We start from the raw sequence: 19,045 nt of genomic DNA, 5'->3' as shown, positions 1-19,045 counted from the left end.
GATAGCAAGATCTGATAACATGAATATATAAGAACCGAAACAGTTATCTAAAATTACAATACCGGAGAAGCTCAGGTAATGGACATAAGAATACAGTGATTATATGCAAGTGCAACTGCTTCTCGGATTCACTTTATGCTTCAAGCATTCACACGTAAATTACACGTGTCAAATCAATAATTTAAAAAAAAAATCTGAAAAACTCGCCAAAAAAAAGAGGCAGATTCTGGCCTTAAGGCGTCGGAGTGACGGCGGCGGCGGCGGCGGCTGCTTCAAGCTTTGCTCTCAGATCTTTCCTTAATATCTTCCCCGACGGAGACTTGGGAATAGCATGAACAAAATAAACTTTGTGCAGTCTTTTGTAGAACACCACCTGTTCATAATCAAAACCATCTTCAAATTGATGCATGCATTGAACGACATGATCATGTAAATGAAGTTAGGTTTTATATATTAACACACAATTATTGTCAATGCCGCATACCTGTTTAGCTATAAACTCTTTCACAGCCTCTTCTGTTAGATCAAAGCCGTTAGATCTGACAACGAAAGCAACGGGAAGTTCACCGGCAACAACATCCTTTTGTCTGTTAACATCGATAAAATGAAAGTTCAGTGATCTGTACTGTATGTAGTGAGCCGTTAAAATGCAGAAGATTAAGAAGCTTACGGGACAACTGCGGCGTCTGCAATGGAGGGATGGCTTACAAGAAGCCCTTCGAGTTCTGCAGGGGGCACCTGGAAGCCTTTAAACTTAATGAGTTCTTTCACCCTGTCAACAATGAAAATTTCGTCATCATCATCTACATAGCCAACATCACCGGTGTGAAGCCAACCCTCCGCGTCGATGGTCGATGCCGTCGCTTGGTCGTCGTTCAGATATCCTGACGTATATGAATTTGAGTGTCAGTAAGCCAATTAACACTTGAAAAAAAAATAATAAATAGAAAAACGCAAGGAATTTATTATATATATATATAAATATACACCTTTCATGATCTGTAGCCCTCGGATGCAAATTTCACCGGGTTGATTGTAGCCAAGAGAACGACCAGTTTCAGGGTCAACCACCTTTAGCTCTGCATTTCTGACAACGGTTCCACAAGATCCCGATTTTGTTGGGAATGGTTGTTTTGCAAAGCCCAAGCACATGGAAAGGACTGGCCCTGCTTCTGTCATCCCGTAACCCTGTAATACACCATGTCTCCACTTTACAATTTTGTTGTTTATTTATTAAATGTATTAAAAAATGGAGTATATTATAAATTTAATGGTAAATTTAATTTGGTAAGATAAGTTAGTTTTCTTGTTGTTGTTATTATTATTATTATGAAAATGTTTAAAATTAAAGGAATTGGGTTGCAGTGGAGTGGCGTAAACCGAGGTGGCAGTGAATTTTTGACCGGTCTATTGTTAGTTTGGCTTACGTCACTGACCAAATCAAACATGACACGACACTAAAAGTCTTGTGTGGAAGCTTGTGCGCCTATTTCACACTATTTTGGGGGTTGGTGCGGTCAGCTGCATTTGAAAAAAATACATGACCGGTTGTCATGCACATACTATATTTATTTTTTTAATCAAGTAAAAACCCTGATTATTTTATCTTAATCATTTATTTAGACGTATATATATTCTTAATAATAAATACTCTCCTCCTTATTATAATTATATCACAGCTAATTATAAAATTTATTGATCTATCTGTACTACTCAATATATGTATGTATGAATAACAAGTGTTTAAGGTATCCTCACATGCCCCAAATATATTTCCTTCTCTTTGGTGTGACCATTCGTAATTATCATCGCATGCAAAAGCTTTATAAGAAATAAGTACCCGCGTAAAATATGGGTGGCATAATTAAATGTTATTATTATTATAAATCCACATGATCCTTTGTCTTCTTATAACTTTTACGTTAATTTTTATTTATTTAATTTTTTATAATGCTAGAATTAGAGTTTTACGTCCATAATAATTATAATAATTAATAAAATTAAGGGAATGTGTACGGTAATTAGTTACCTGTCCCAAAACAGCGTGAGGCACCCTGCTGTGGAGGGCGTCTTCGAGCTCCTTACCCAAGGGAGCGGCACCGGAGAGAACTAACCGTATTGAACTGAGGTCAAAATTCGCGACCATCGGATTCTTTGCCAGCGCCAGCACCAAGGGAGGCACCACCATGGCCACCGACACGCGGTAGCGCTGTATGAGCTCCAGCAGCGTCCCAATCTCGAACTTCTGCATCAGCAAAACGCCACTCCCGGCTCTCAGCGCGCATAACAGCACACTGTTGAGCGAGAATATGTGAAAGAGCGGGAGCACGCAGAGGAGTACGTCCTCGGTAGTGAGGTAGAGGTTAGGGTTCTCCCCGTCCACCTGTTGCGCCACGCTCGTGGTTAAACTCTTGTGAGTCAGAATCACTCCTTTCGGTAACCCCGTGGTGCCGGAGGAGAACGGAAGCGCCACCGCGTCGTCCGGATGGATCTCCACCTCCGGAACGTCGTTCTCGTTCGCCTCCGAGAGCACCGAGAAGTGGAGGCAGTTCTCCGGCGGATCGTCCACGGTCACGACCTTGAAGTCCTCGCCGAGGCTCCATCCGCCGTCGTGGTTGCGGAGCTTGTCCACGTACATTGCCTGAGTTATGATGAGCTTCGCCTTGGAGGCGCTGAACTGCTTGAAGATCTCGGCGGCGGTGTAGAACGGGTTGGCGGTGGTGGCAACGGCACCGATCATGGAGGCGGCGAGGAAGGAGAGGACGAACTCGGCGGAGTTCTGGAGGAGGATCATGACGACGTCGCCCTTTCGGATGCCGAGGTTCGAGAATCCGGCTGCAATCTTGCGTGATATAAGGTGAGTCTCTGCGTAAGTGTAAGTTTTGGCGGCGGAGCCGACGATGAGGCAAGGACGGTCGGCGAATTTGGAGAGGTTTTCGAAGCAGTAAGCATGGAGGGGCATGTGGTTGGAGATTGGTATGTCTGGTAATTTTGATTTGAATACATGGGTAGTCTGAGGAATTTGGTTCTGCTCTGTTTTTGTTGCAGGCATCTCTTTGGTAGCATTGGTATCAACAGAAGGAGCTACACTTAACATGGTGTTGTTGGATTGAAAGGTTAGTATGGTGGGAAGAGATAAAGACAGAGAGAGAGAAAGAGTGATGCAGAAGGAAATATGAGAATGAAGTAATATAGGGAAGGGGAAGGGTGTTAGGTGAGAATGAATGAATGAATGAATGAATGAATCAGTAGATGGAGAAGGGGCAGCCACGCATTGGATCACGTTTTGAGAACAAGCGTTCTTCTTCCAGCCACTCTTACTTACCTACCTACCCCCTTTTCTGTCATTTTCTTTCAGCCTACCTTTGTGGATTCTCTACCAAAACTATTCTATTCAATTTTCAATTCCATGCCTCACCCAACCCTCCATCAGGCAAACTAATTTATTACTTCAACTACACGGACACCACTGCGCTAATATATTTTATTCTAATTTTTCCATGCTAAAACCTTATCAAATTATGTTTATCAAGACTATTTGTATGTCTATTGATCGGGTGACCTCATACCAATCTGTTAATTACGACAATTGTTTGGTTAAATTTTTAGGATATTAAACGGTTACAAATTTTAAAAAATCCAAAGTAGTAATCATAATGGTAAAATCTACTTATCATATATTAGGTCATAATTACAATTGTGTTATTATGCTTATATGAAAATTTATAAATACAAATATAAGATAAAAAGAGTTTACAAATAAAATATTGTGTACTTATAAAATACTCGATCACGACTATAAGTTTACATCAAAATTTATAAATATTATTGTAAATTTAAAATTTTATTGTGATAATAGATTGATGATATAACAGATACATTGAAGTATCTTTGAGAAGTATCCTAATACAATTTGGTAAAAAAAACTTTATAACAAAAATTGAAGGTAACCTCAAGAGACTTATAAAAAAATGTGAACGAATGTTTGCAATATGTTTGTTGTGATTTTGAAGTGTGAAATTAGTGTTCCGGAGTTGCACATAAAACCTAAATTTTGATAGTTGTACAACCTCTCTGGTCACTGGTGTTAGGGAAGCACATTAATTGTTATTTTGTTGAATTATAGGTTAAGTGTGACAGTGAATTGTGGTGATATGTTTGGACAAGGTAGGATGGGGAATGACAGTGAGGCCTAATTTTGCAAATGGTATTTGGAAAAGGAAAAACTGATATGGTCCTATGAGTGGATATTGCCTTTAATTCTCGTCACTGTCACTGTCCTACTGGCTGTGGGTTTGGTCCCACTACCATAACTTCTCAATCTTGTATTATTTTACCACCACAAAAATTGTCGAACAGATTTACATTTAAAAGTACTTTTGACATTTTCCCTTTCAGGTTGTTAGCACCGGATGATATTTAAAAACAATTTTACATTACATTTAGTAACGATATTTGACAATATTTTAATATTGTTTATATATTATTTTGTGATTAATTTATATTAGTGTTTATAATTATTATATATTATTTTATGATTAACTTATATTAATATTTATAATTATTATTATTGATTATGAAATAATTTTAAATCAACGTAATAACAGGTGAATCACTAAGTGATATTAAAATATTATAAACATTATCCTTTGGAAATAGAAAGAGAGTGTGCATCAGACAATATAAATAAAATGATTTATAGTACGAGACTGATCCGTTTCAGAACATTTTTCTTTGTGAATTGATGTATGATATGGAGATGGGGTGAAATGTGATGTGAATATTAAAAAAATGAAAATTTTAATTTTTTATAGAAATTAAATAAAAGGCTACTCAGATTCAACCTCCATGTTCATTATAATAATCAATTTAAAATTGTCAAAACATGTGAAGGAATCATTTAAATTATTAGATAAATGTAAAAGTCATTAATAATACTGAAATTAGAAAATATAGGGTTACTTTTTACTTTGCCTGAAAGGTTTTTAGAAAACGACTTAAATGAATTTTAATTGATTATTTAAGTATTCCAGCTTCTCACGTAATTTTATTGTAACGTTAAATCAACTGGAGTATTTTTTTTTTAATTTAAAAACTCTTTATATCTCGATTTTTTTTCATCTTTATGTTTAAACATTTATGTTTAAACATTTTCGTTTGGCACGTATTATTTCAACCCTTCTACTTCCTTGGTGGAAGATTAAAAGTAATTAAAAATATTATGTGTGAAGACTAAAATTATGTTTTTAAGTATGTAGACCAAAAAGGTAAAATATTTGATTTTTGCAAATATAAATATTTTTTCTATAAATAATAATAATTTGTTAACACCATTTACATATGTTTATGATAATTATTAATAGCTATTCCTCAATTAATAATGGATAATTATTCTCGATAAAAAAACTGTAAATTGCTTTAATACTTAAAACTGTAACGGTTGATCATATTCGTTATTGAAATCAATGAAATGACAGAGATGATTCCTGAAACTATTCATTTTAAAATTAAAACTAATAATTAAATTGATTTCTAAAATAAATAAAATAACAAAATTACATGAAATTGTAAATTATTAATATTAGTCATTAAAATTACAATACTAAAATAATTGACAAAGTCACGGTCGGAAGAAATAGGGTGGTATCAGGTCCACCTAATTATAGGTGATTTATTATATTCACATATTTTTGTGAATAAGAATGTGACAATGAGGAATGAAAATAAAGTCCACGTTATTTTAGGTAATTTATATTTTCATAAATGTTAAATAACATATAAACGTTTAAATGCACTCGTTGCATAAATATAGATATCTACTTATTTATAATTAAAAAATGATAATTTATTTTACAAAAAATTATGATAATTTTTAAAATTATGATACTATGAGATTCATGGTAAGATATATAGACATTTTTCTTTTTAGTGTCAAATATATTGCAGTTACAAAGAGTTATATACAATCAAAGAATAGCTTTTAAGTAAATAAATAAATAACTAAAACAAGAGATAATTGTTTAAGTTACTTAAACTTTCCCAAAAAAAATAAAGTAAAAGAAATATTAAAAGGGAGATAGAAATAAAATAAGTATTTTATAAATCATTAAATCCGAAGAAACTAATATTTATGTCTTTTCAAACGATATATTATTTAAATAAAATATAAAAAATAAAAGCAAAAATATGTTAAAAATTTAAACGAATTTAATAAATAGAGAATAAGTTAAACATGGAGCAATAATAAAATAATAAAAAATTGCGTAACCAAATAAGTTTATTCAATAATTAAATTCATATTAAAAAATAAAAAATATTATATTATTTAAAGGGCATTAGCTATCTTTCAAGTCTAGAAATTGACTGAAGAAAAAATAAACTATTTTGAGTTTGAGCACGGGAAAAAAACAAGTTCTTGTGGGTGACCTGGTCAGTCAACCATCGAGCACATGACTATAAGATGTTTTTTTTCTTTCATTTAAGAAAATGAAGAAATACACGAATAAAATATTTTTGAGAGGCTTTTTGAAGATGTAAAACTAAGAATATTAAGTTGGGTATAAGTTTTGAATAAATATATTAAGAGATTGATTTTTGCGAATATAAATATTTTTTCTACAGTAGTTTGACAATATTTTTTTGACAACATCTTAATATTATTTACATGTCATTTTGTGATTGGTGGTGTTTATGATTATTATTATTATTGATTGTGAAGTAATTTTGGATCAATCACATAATGACACTGACACGTAGATGATGTTAAAATGTTGTTAAGAAAATATTGTTAAACTATCGTTATATTTTTCTATAATAAGAAGTGAGTGTGTTGAAATAAAGGGAGAGAAAAAAGTGGAGAAGATTTGAATTGAGTAAAATATAAAGTGAATTATTTGTTGGACGGCACACCAACCCACCAAGCGTATTTCGTTTGAAATGCATGGTCAACTGTGTGCATGCGATGAGTTTATATGTTATGACAAACAAAGAATCATCGTTTTATGGTTGTGGAACCTTGACTTTAGAGTCAGGTTTTTGATCCATCATGTGCTGTCTTTTTTTAATATAAAACACTTCAACTAACACATAACAAACTAAGTTACATCTTCATCTTCAAAGTAAAACTATATGTTACTGTTTTGATTTATGGATTTATGTTTTTATCTGTGGAGGTTGAGACCAATTTTTTTATGTACGTTGTAGATCGATTAAAAATTAATATTAGTCTAATTACAACCGAAATGGTAATAATCTTAAAATCGTCTTTAATATTAATTTTTGTTTAACCTAACTGATAAAATATTCGACCATTTATTTTTGGGTTAAATATGTTTTTAGTCCCTAAACTATTGGTCGTTTCTGGCTTTCGTCCCTCTTTCAAAGTAAGGTACAATTTGTTCCTCATTCTTCTCGAAATGTTTGTTTTAGTCCTCGAAAACTAAACACTGTTTAAAAATTTGGTCCTCATTTAGCAACAAATGAGGACTAAAACCAAAATTCCGAGGACTAAAACGAACGTTTCGAAAAGAATGAAGACCAAATTGTACCTTACTTTGAAAGAGGGACGAAAACCAGAAACGACCAATAGTTTAGGGACTAAAAACATATTTAGCCCTTTATTTTTTGAAATTTCATACTAGCAAAATTCTCTTGTCTTGAGTTGACCAGATAGTCATATTATAGAGTTATATTAAATTTTTTTATCTTTAAATTTTATAATTTTTATTAAAAATGATGTATCGTGGATTTGAGCATCGTTAAAGAAAATGAATATGTTGTAATTTTAAATAAATAGTCATGTCATTAGTTGTATTTTCATAGTGTACGAATAAAAGAAAAACTCCAACCACGTTATCTTGATCATCAACTCATATAAAAACAAATAAAAGAAAATAAAAAAGTAATTTCATTGGAATTTAGAAGATGACAATTTTTGTGACAGATTTTTTTTTAAATGGGAGAAGGATTCTCACTTTTGTGTGATGGAGACTTTTATAAGGTAGTATTGTAGGTTTAATCTATAATGTTATATAAATAATGGTAGATATCGTCTTATTGAGTTTATTTTTAGTTAAACTTAAATTTTATAACTTAATATGATATAAGAATCATTCACAATACTTTAAAATTTGGATTTATAATGTTACCTATTATTATATTTTCTAGATTTTCATACTCAATGTTTTGGCATGACAAAATATTAAAGATCTTACGTTAATAAGATTAATCTAAATTAACATTAATTAAAATAAATATTAAAAAATAATCTAAATCCATATTAATTTAAATAAATATTAAAAAGAGTATATTAGTATCAACTAATCATACACAAATGTTAATAAATATTACAAAAATGAAAATTCGAATAAGTTTAACTGATATTAACTAAAATAAATATAAATATTAAAAATAAGTAAAATTAATAATTTTAATAAATATTAGAAATAAATTAAATTATATAATTTAAATAAATATTAGAAAAACTCACATTAATTTAGAATAAACTAACTTAAAATTTAATAATATAATTAATGGAACCATGAATCTTCAAATAAAATAAATAAATATTTGTTACATGTGTGAGTCTCTTGTCTCGTATACGAAATGAATTTATCTTTACGGGTATTTTTCTTATCGGTCCTTATTTTAAGAAAGGACGTGCATATTAATTAACAAGCATAAATAGTATAAATATGTATAATTTTGATTTTTTAATTTGAGTAGGAGGATGGTGATATATATATATATATATAAATTTTTTTTCATTTAAATTACTATTAAAAACTTAAATTTTGTCGGTAGTTTGGAAAACTTGCATCAATTTTTCTGTGGTTTTTGTAACTTATTTATGAGACAAATTTTTTATTTTGGTTTTACTATGTTATATATTTTATTTAAAATTTATCCAATTATTAGGTACTCTTATATTTATATAATTATAATTTATTTATCTATATATATGTTTTTTCGATATTAAATACTTAATAATATATATATACATATATATATATATATATTGTAATTTTATTTTTTAGAAAAATGATCTAATTAGTATTTTTAATAATAAAAGAATAAATATGAATGTGGATACAAATATACTCGTTTTATCTAGAAACGAGAGCGAGACAAAAAAAAAATTATATCTAATAAATTTTTATTTAGAAGATATAAATATCATATAATTAAACTTGTACTATTCGGCTTGATCCTGTAGAATCATATTTTATTAACTTTAATTTGATTTAACAAGAGTTAAAAAAATCACTACGGCCTAAAAAAATTATGTTATAATTGTTTATCTATTTGAATGTCTTCTTTACTTTGGTTTAAGTTCATTTTGTTATGGTTTTAAAAGAACTATTATAGTTAAACATAACCTAACATTACAAAATAAATTGTCTATGGTAAACCTAAAATATAGTTCATAAAAATTTAAAATATTTATTTATTGTGAATTTTAATATATTTTCAGATATATTAAAATTTTCAAAACCAAAATATCAAAATTGTTAAACAAATTTTCAGATAATCCTGACTTCTCATTCTAAATGATAATACAAGAAGGTGAATCTTTGTTGGATAATACATTTAATTAAAAGTATTCTTTTTTTAGGTGTCATAGGGTGTTAATGTTTTTCTTATGTATAATCTATTTTTGAATTTCTGTACTATTTCTTATTTTATGATTTTTTAATTTTTTTTTATGCGATTCCAGTTACGACAGATATGTTAAATAATAATTTTAATGCAAAAATTTAATGATTAAAGTCTTCGAAGACTTGTTTATTTTTTAATAATTATCACTAAATATTTGTTAAAAAAAATTAATATTAATATATAATTGATATTAAAAATTACAAAAAGATTAAATTTAGAAAATAAATAATATTTTTTAAAATTAATTATATATTGAACTTAATCATTTGTTTAATAAATATATTTGATAATTGATGAAAATTAAATGTTTGTTGACTGTAACTAAAATTTAAATATCGTAATTTGATTTTTGTACATATTTAAAATAAAATATATCTTGAATTATTTGTCACATTTTCTAATTATTTTATTAGTTACATATTGTTTGTTTATATCATGTTGACAAGGTAAATGTTAGAATAAACTTAAATGTTAAAATTTCATTAAAATCTTATTTTATTAATTTTGTGTTTAGTAATATTTAGTTTGATTTTGATATATATAAAATATATATAAATAATTTTAATTTTAAGTTAGTTATTATTTTATTATCAGTTTTTATTATTTGTATTTAATCTAATATTTTATTATTATAAATTTAAAAGTTTATAAGGTTTAATGAAAAAAATACTTAACTAAATTAAAAAATCAAATTATTTGTGTGATCACGTGTTTAGGGTAACAGATACTTTTTATTTTTATTCGTTTGGTTCTATAAATACTCCTTTTCCTAACCCTTAGAACTGGTACTTTGGGCTGTCGAAGAGAGGCTTCCATGGCAAGCGAAGCACTAGAGATGGTGACGGAAAACGCAAAGAAAGAGAACCAGGAAAAGAAGAAACGAGAAAAGGTAAACACTTTATTACTCTGTATTGTTTTAATCTGTACAAAAAGGAAAAGGAAAGAAGAGGTATTGTTTTAATCTGTGTACAAAAAGGAAAAGGAAAGAAGGAAAAGGAAAGAAGAGGTGTAAAACAACATGAAGAAGAGGTATTTTGGTAGAAATCCCTAACCTAGAACAGAAAAACAAACCCCAACAACTGATTGCAGTAATAAATGAGTAACAAACTAAAATAGAGAGCGTTAATAAATTTGGTTGCAGTTAGGTTTACCATTTTATGAAATCATTCTAAGTTTTTCTTGATTCATTTTTTTCTAAGGCTATGTGGATTTGTGAGTTGAGGGAGAGTAAGGGAGAAGATTTAAAAATAAAGTTTTTTATTGTTTATTTAAATGGATTGAATTAAGTGAGGATTAGGGTATAATTTGATTAATATTACGGATCAAAAATATTTAGTTTCAAATTCATTTTCACTTCTCTCTTCAAATTCACTCAAATAAATAACAAAAAAATTTATCTTATATTTCCTTACTTTCAGTCCGCCCTGTAAGTTTTTTATTATGTTTCCTTCCTTTCAGTCCGCCCTGTAAGTTTTTTATTGTAAATAGACATTTATTTATTCAGTTAGTTTTCTTCATGTTCTTATTATTTAGTTGTTAATATTATTTTTAAATTTTCCTTTCATTTAGTTATTAATATTATTTTTAAATGTTATTCTCCAGAAATATTTTAACTATTGGTCTAGTCTCCCTCATGATATACTTCAGCTGATTGCTGAAAAACTTAGCTTTGTTGATTGCTTATCGATGAGCAAAGTTTGTATGAGTTGGAATGCCATTCTTGGAGAAGAACTTCCTAATACACAAAGGCATGGACTTCCTTGTCTCTTGGTTTCAGGTCTGGGGAACAATGGGACTAAAACTTGTATAAGTGTATTAGAGAATCGTGTTTGGGAGTTGAAGTTGCCAGAGTCATGTGGAAAGTATTGTTGGGGATCATTTTGTGACTGGTTGATTATGGTAAATATTCTATTCGAGGTTATAGTTAAAGTTAAGTTACTGAATCCATTTTCAGGAAGTCAAATTGATCTCCCTCCATTATGTAACGATTATCACAAAATGGTGCTCTCTGGGCTTCCCTCTGAGAAAAACTTTATCTGCATGCTTGTACACCGCCGTATTTTTGAGTTGGCTTTTTGGCTTAGAGGAGCAAAATCATGGACTACATATTTTCAACCAAGTCAGCTATGTCAGGATGCTGTATTTTGTAATGGAAGTTTTTACTTTCTGGATGAAGGATTAGATATTTTGCAAATTGATGTTCGAAGTATCTACTCTGCCATTAAAGATGGAACAGTTTTCGCTTTAAAACCAAGGCGTTATAATGTACGCGGGCCTTATTTTTTTCAAATATTACTGAATCAAAGAAGGACCAAGAAATATTTTGCATATCTTGTGGAGTCAGTTGGGAAACTTTTACTTGTTCTTAGATATTTTAATCTCAAACGAAATAAATGGATTCAGACCAAAAAATTTGAGGTATTTGCATGTGACTTTGAAGAGTTACGTTGGAAGATGGTTGAGGATTTAGGAAATCAAATGATATTTTTGGGGAAATGTTGTTCAACATCCTTCTCTGTAAAGGAAGTTGGAGTTGGAATTAGAAACAGCATTTACTTCTGCAATGATCCAGTGGATCCTTGGGCGAATGAATGGGATTTTAGTCATGCAAAACGTAAAAGGAAGCGTTCAGGCTTGAATAGGACTGATGTAAACAATTGGGGCATTTTCACTTTTGGCAATAAGGATCATGAGTCCTTTTTCTTCCGTGGTGATAGAAATACGTGGACAGACACCTGGTTTACTGCTCCTTCATGGTGGTGCTGTAGAAATATTCCTCCAATAAAAAGGAAGTAAGATTTATATGTCTCTTGTCAAATCTATCAAAGTGGCAGAGATGTTTCATCCATCTCTATCATGGAGGATATTTTTATAATTGGAATGTCGATTATTTTTCTTCATGTTTGGACTTTGAACAATGTGTTTTAATTTATATTTATGATATAGACCTTCAATTTATTATAATTTTATATTCTTGGAGTTATATTTAATCATTCTCATTATATTTGTAGTTTATTATTATTATTTTTTAATTTTTTATTTATTTTTATTGTATTCGGAAAATGTTTTCGGAAACATCTTATCCGGATTATAAGAAAAAAAATTCCAAAATAAATATTTATGAAGGCATTTTTAGATTTGAACTTATTTTCTAGAGCACTATGAAATTTTTTAAATTTCTAAACATAAAAACAATTTTCAGAACAATCATTTCATAAATTTTGTTCTAGAATAATTGTTTTGAAATGTGTTTTTAAATCTAGAAATACCTTCCTAAACCATCATTCCAAAATACAAAAATAAAATCTGCAACAAATGTTTTTGAAAGTATTTAAATAAATCTGCAATTGAGCAATTCTGAAATCTTTTGGCTTTTTGTTCATTACAGCTTGAGACACTGCTAAAATAAAAGACCTAGGAGGAAAGATGATACTATTGACTCAACAATAGTTCAAATAATGTAGTAGAATAGCAAATCATGATAACTAAATTAATTAAACATAAAACTACAATAATGACCCAATTTTTTTTTTTAAATTCATAAAAGCAAGTTATTACATTTGAAAAAGGATTTAATTTCTTCACATCATTTGAGTCATGTTAAATCATTGTTGTAATAAGGTTATTTCATGTTAAATCATTGTTGTAATAAGGTCATTGCATGTTTATATACATGTATGCATATGCTGAATGAATATCATGAATAGTGTGCCAACATACTTCACGACAATTATGCTGTGGAAGACTTTAGGCGATAGATTGACTTAAGGGATTAGATGAAAACGAATGCACTCAGACCCATTGGCTCTGCCATGTTAAAACTGAAATCCCAAAGGCAATACCTTTTTCTATTTTCCAATTTAAAAGTTCAACTACTTCAATGGGATGGATATGGATCAAGGCCTAGTTGATGCTGCAAACTAATAAAGGAAAACACATTTATTTCACTTTTGAATGAAATGTATTGAAAGACTTACTCGGTATATGATCTACGTTAGAGAATTAAAGAACCAGAGGTAGAAAAACTTGTACAAATAAATGTATGAATACTATTTTAAAAAATAAATGAGAAAAGTTAACTAAATACTTTAATGAATTGTTGAATCAAATTTTCGTAATTCAATTTATACTTTTTCTTAAATTATCATTTAAATGTCGTGCATTAAGAATATTTTATATTTTTTTTAGGAAATAATAATATTTTATTTTTTGTTTATTGAGATGTAGTAAAGTTTTCTAATAATTAAATGTTTTTTTCTCTTTTGGGTAAGTTTTTATTATCGTCTTTTCTACATAAATACGATAGTTTTGTCTACAATGTGAAAATAACATGAAGACTAAAGTATTTTAAGAAATTGACAATTTCGATTTCTATCTTTATTTTTTTTAAAAATTAGTCCACATAAAATTTAAAAAAAATGAAATTTTTTATTTAATATTTAATTTTACTTTAATTTAACTCAGTTGAGTCTTACACTAAAAATATTTTTGAACTACAATAGAAAAAACTATATAATTAACTAGACTAATACGTAAAGATAATCATTCAAAATTTATTCAAAGAAAATCTAACTAAACATTTATAAATGCCAAAGCATGGTGTCAGCTGGTGTTAGAGTCTACAAGCTACAGACTTCAATAAAGAGTAAAAACATCGTTATAAATAATTATGGATTAGATATAATTTTTATGATTCATAAAGTATACGAATAATCTATTTTATAATTTAGTTTAGATATAATTTTTTATATAATAAATTAATTACAAAAACTATATTTAAATAAAAATTCTATACACACTTTTAATTCTCTGATCTCTCTTAAGTTGCCATGTTGCCAAGATCACATGATAGACTTTCATACACAAGTTACTCTAAAAATGACTACAAGAGAAAGACAATTATTCTTATCTTGATCTATCACGAAAAAAATTACTGAAAAAAACTAGTCAGTGATTCTTTCAAAAAATTATTCTCAGAATATAATAAATATATGTGCATGTATGTATATAGTAGGTATATTTTGAGAGATGAAAAATAAAGATAGATATTATTTAATGTCAGCGTAATTAGACATTTTTTAATGCTTAAAATCTGAGTTTAAATTTTAGAAAACATACCAACAAATTTGGAAAAGAATCTTTAAATCTAAAAAGCTAAGCAAGTAGAGGGTTAAATGTCAACTCATTCATCAAGCTATCCTGGAACTCATTGTTTCCATTATTCTAGTTACAAAATACAAACAACAGACATGTACTGTATATCACTTTCTATTGCTGAAACAGACACAGGATGACATATAAAAAAAAGATGTGAAGTTGTGTACCAGTGTAACTTTATAATGCGATTTTCCGGAGAGTAACCAAATCAAGTGTGGCACCATAGCTTCTATTTAATGCCTCAGCGCACCAACCATGGCCGTCATCCACCGATGGCATCCTTACTTCCATAACAGGAACAGCAGGTTTGCGAGAACCCGGCATCACAACACCAGCTAAAACTCTTAGCACGTTTGCAGCGTTTATGTCCATGCACACATTGATTTCTGGGATACCTTTAGGGGCCGCAGGTATTCCCATTATCTTGAAATATCCCAACAGGTGGTTTTCTTCGGCCTTTTCCCCCTCACCTTCATAGACAATAATCAATGCCTCCGTTTGATTATCATGAACTGTTGTGAAAACTAGCTCCTTTCGCGCTGGCATAGCAGTATCTTTCGGAATTACGGGTACAAATTTGTTTCCATCAGCACGAATCCCAATGGCAAGAGGTGTAGCTTGGATAGTTAACAAGTCCAAGTTCCCCAAGGGATCATTGATGCCTGAAGCGACTGCTCCTTCCACTGCTGCACCGCATACAGCAGCTTCCAAAGGATGCATGCCTTTATAAAGTTCCTTCCTTCTACAAACGTTAGCAACAAGACTCTTCACCCTGGGGATATAAGAGCATCCACCTACAATTATCACGTCATTTAAATCCCCAACTTCTACCTTGGCATCTTTCAAACACTGAATGATAAGGTTTTCACATTTCTCAAACACCTTTCTGTTAACCTCCTCAAACTCCTCTCGGTGAACAGCTTTGCATATCTTCACATCGTCTCCCAAATCTACATCAACCCGAACGCTGTTCTGAGAGGAAAGTTGGTGAATTGCATCCTGGGTTGCAACTCGTAGCAGGCCCATCCGCTTAATTTCGCTGACTCCATGATTTCGAAATAGATTTTCAGATTCTGGCAACAGATGACGCATCATATTCTGAAGCAAGTCTTCACCACCAATGGTACTTCCTGCCAAAGCTTTAATCTGTGAAACTCCTCCAGCTGTAGCAGTGACAGCAACATCACAATAACCAGCACCCATATTGAAAATTAGAGCAATTTTCTCCATTCCACTGCCCATACTATCATGAGAACTTTTCTGTTGTTGCTGAGCATACAACAAAGCCACAGCTGTTGGTTCAGGCATCAACCTCAGAACATGAAGACCAGCCATGGCACAGGCGCGCTCTATCCGGGTTAGCTGAAATCGACTGAACGAAACTGGAACTGTTAAAACCACGTTTCTTATTCGTCGTTTCAGCTGAGCTTCAATCATTGCTCTTAATTCCACCAGAAATATCGCCAGGACTTCTTCTGGAGTGGTGGATCTCCACACATTGTTCCCTAATGCGGCAATAAATGGACGAACACCGATGTCCAAGGTCTGCACTAGAAATGGGAGATTCTTACAAGCCTGGACAACTGGGTCGGTATCAACTCTGCCTATCAGGCGTTTCATGTTGAAAATCGTGGCTCCAGACAACATCTCATCCTCGTAGGAGAGTTGACTGCTGACTCCACCAGAAGGGGTGTTACCTTTGAAAGTTACAAACGATTTCATAATCTTTTGATTCCCTTTGTTCTTCAAGAGCTCCACTCCAGAACCACTCCACATAGCAACACTACATTGTGATGTGCCAATATCAATTCCAATTGCTATTTCCGAAAAAGTAGATGACTTTTCTTCTCCGGTGGTTTCACTGTCAGACGTCACAATATATGCAGGTTCCGCCATGCTGTGTTTGACAGATAAAAGAAAGTAGAGGTTTATCCATATATTATAATGAAGTGTTTAGCAGAAGGCTCTACAAGACAAACTCAGCATAGACAAGAAAAATCTCTATCAATATTCTGCTTGAAATTTTCAATTTGTGAAAGTTGAGCACTCTTTAGAACAAAAACCGTCTTGATCGTCATAGAAGTGAGGAACAGAGTATATATTAAAGCAAAAGCACAAGTAACATTTCACATGTGATGATTTATGATTGATCATGAGCCATCCATTCTAAATCTGTTTAACTAGATTTTCCCTGAAATTTCTCAAGACAACGCTTCCAGAAGTAAATTAAAATTACACAAGTATACTCATAAGTATTCTACCACAGTTCAGACATAACTACATAATTTTCTCAAACAATAGCACAAAATAAAATAGGAAACATTCTGACGTCGTTCAACTAGAAATAAAGATAGCGCTCAAGTCCTTTCGTTGACGAGACCAAAGATAAATATATATATATATATATATATATATATATATATATTATTTAGGAACAAGAACAATAATAGAACAAATTCCGAGGTTCAAAAACACGAGATACATTCCTCGCAGGACTTCTTACGAACATGTATACTACAAACGAATAACTAGAGTATGTCACTAAAACAATCCACATAAAAAATTCGCACTTATCATGTATTATCCTTCTTAAAAATATGAAATAAATCCGTCAACTTATTACATCTCTTTCAACACCGCAGACAAGTTCATCAAAACGCGAAACCTAACAACGACTCTTTCTCTGATGTAGTCAAGTAGCAAGATCCAAGAAACTAATCATCATCGAGAATAACGTTAAAAGAGCAAGAGATAACACCCGTTCAAATTCCTATTCTCTTCAGTTACATTTTCCCCAATTTCAAAGTTAAGCGAAACTGAGTTGGTAGTGTGATTGTGAGTATGGTGATGACGATTAAATTGATCGATTAACTACTAAAACACAACGATACAGTATAAGAAAAATTAAGCAGTTTCAATCCGGAAGAGATGAAAACCTGAGTGACACAGCAGAGCAACACAATGTGATGGACGATCGATTTCAGCGAGAATGCGAAGCAGACTGAACGAATGAGACTCGGAAACCCAAGTGATTCATATAACAAAAAGAGAGTGAGAGAGTCGCTAACTATCACCAATACAAAGGTGCTGAAGTTCTAGACCCTCCCAGAAACTAACCGTTTAGTGCCTTTTCGCACTTTTGTTTATCTATTACATAAATTATTTTTAATTCTAATTAGTCTTAAATAGTACCATTTTTCTATTATACAAATTTAAAACAATAAATATTCAAAATCAAATCCTAGTTTCTGTTTTGTAATAAATATTTTCTGTATTTTTTTAAATGAGAGTTATATTTTTTATTTACAAAGTTATATTTTAATTATTTTACTGCATCGTGTGCTAATCTCATTTGCAATTAACCATACAGGCTCTACAAACCTGAAAACAGAAAAATAATTTTGAAAAACAAATTATAAGTCGTAATTTGATTTTGTGTATTTCTTATTACCATCTACTACATGCTAGATAAATTCTAGATAGTTATTTTCTCGCTTCTGTTACAGGTCAAGGTAACAGTAGTGAAATATTGAAGTATGTTTTACTTTACAACATAAATTAAGATAAAAATCCGTAAACAGTTTTAGAAAATCAGTAATTTAATTTTGAAAACTAGAAAAGTCTACAAAATAAATTTAAAAATTGATAAAATTTATTTTAATGTCTAAAATGTTGCAGATGAGTGTAACATTATCATATCACACGAGAAAATGCAACCAAGGGTTTTCAAGATATTGACTCAGGAAAAAACATATCAATGTCTGACCGGCAGGTAATGTTTTCTACTAAAATTTTTCTACATTCCTCCAAAAGAGTTTAAAACAAAAATATATAATGCATACATATAATATAAAAGTAATTTGCATAATGATTGTTCCAAAGTCTATCATCATAGTCTTGTTGGCGGCTTGATATTTGTGATGAGTATGATGTTCGGCTACCAAAAATTAGGTACTCTTATATTTATATAATATAAGGGTTAAATATGATTTTAGTCTGGTTGTTTTTGGTTTTCGTCTTTCTTTCAAAGTAAGGTATAATTTGGTTCTTATTTTAAAATTTTGATTTTAGTCCTCATTTGTTACTAAATGAGGACCAAATTTTTAAACAGTGTTTAGTTTTCGAGGACTAAAACGAATCGAAAATATATTTAACCCTTTATATAATTATAATTTATTTATCTATATATATATATATATATGTTCTTTCGATATTAAATACTTAATAAAAT

General features: G+C 30.5%; 3 protein-coding genes across 3 annotated transcripts; 1 reads left to right on the top strand and 2 right to left on the bottom strand.

The window, feature by feature from the left end:
* Positions 1–3,212, bottom strand: LOC124820480 (4-coumarate--CoA ligase 2). Its single transcript, XM_047292183.2, has 5 exons — positions 2,030–3,212; positions 990–1,188; positions 671–884; positions 485–587; positions 1–373 (listed from the first exon to the last, which is right to left on the bottom strand). Exons 1-5 carry the CDS (start codon positions 3,095–3,097, stop codon positions 233–235), a joined length of 1,725 nt encoding a protein of 574 aa, XP_047148139.2. The 5' UTR covers positions 3,098–3,212; the 3' UTR covers positions 1–232.
* A 7,214-nt stretch (positions 3,213–10,426) lies between these two features.
* On the top strand, positions 10,427–12,640 carry LOC148191865 (putative F-box protein At5g55150). Its single transcript, XM_088100141.1, has 2 exons — positions 10,427–10,546; positions 11,260–12,640. The coding sequence occupies exons 1-2, from the start codon at positions 10,472–10,474 to the stop codon at positions 12,451–12,453; spliced, it is 1,269 nt and encodes a 422-aa protein (XP_087956267.1). The 5' UTR covers positions 10,427–10,471; the 3' UTR covers positions 12,454–12,640.
* A 2,180-nt stretch (positions 12,641–14,820) lies between these two features.
* Positions 14,821–17,937, bottom strand: LOC148191864 (heat shock 70 kDa protein 8-like). Its single transcript, XM_088100201.1, has 2 exons — positions 17,751–17,937; positions 14,821–16,711 (listed from the first exon to the last, which is right to left on the bottom strand). The coding sequence occupies exon 2, from the start codon at positions 16,708–16,710 to the stop codon at positions 14,992–14,994; it is 1,719 nt and encodes a 572-aa protein (XP_087956327.1). The 5' UTR covers position 16,711; positions 17,751–17,937; the 3' UTR covers positions 14,821–14,991.
* Positions 17,938–19,045: the final 1,108 nt, after the last annotated feature.

This window comes from Vigna umbellata, chromosome 10, assembly GCF_029865625.1.
Source record: "Vigna umbellata cultivar VRB3 chromosome 10, Vumbellata_1.0, whole genome shotgun sequence".
Classification (NCBI taxonomy): domain Eukaryota; kingdom Viridiplantae; phylum Streptophyta; class Magnoliopsida; order Fabales; family Fabaceae; genus Vigna; species Vigna umbellata.
The sequence above is the reverse complement of the archived record's forward strand: the minus strand, read 5'-3'. Positions and strand labels throughout refer to the sequence as shown.

Bases quoted from the DNA above. Each gene is read 5' to 3' on its own strand.
- LOC124820480 (XM_047292183.2), bottom strand. From the start codon at position 3,097: ATGTTAAGTGTAGCTCCTTCTGTTGATACCAATGCTACCAAAGAGATG. The intron at 1,189-2,029 runs GTAACTAATTAC...GGTGTATTACAG, and splicing joins CTCACGCTGTTTTGGGACAG to GGTTACGGGATGACAGAAGC. The intron at 885-989 runs GTGTATATTTAT...CATATACGTCAG, and splicing joins AGGGCTACAGATCATGAAAG to GATATCTGAACGACGACCAA.
- LOC148191865 (XM_088100141.1), top strand. From the start codon at position 10,472: ATGGCAAGCGAAGCACTAGAGATGGTGACGGAAAACGCAAAGAAAGAG. The intron at 10,547-11,259 runs GTAAACACTTTA...GTTATTCTCCAG, and splicing joins AAAAGAAGAAACGAGAAAAG to AAATATTTTAACTATTGGTC.
- LOC148191864 (XM_088100201.1), bottom strand. From the start codon at position 16,710: ATGGCGGAACCTGCATATATTGTGACGTCTGACAGTGAAACCACCGGA.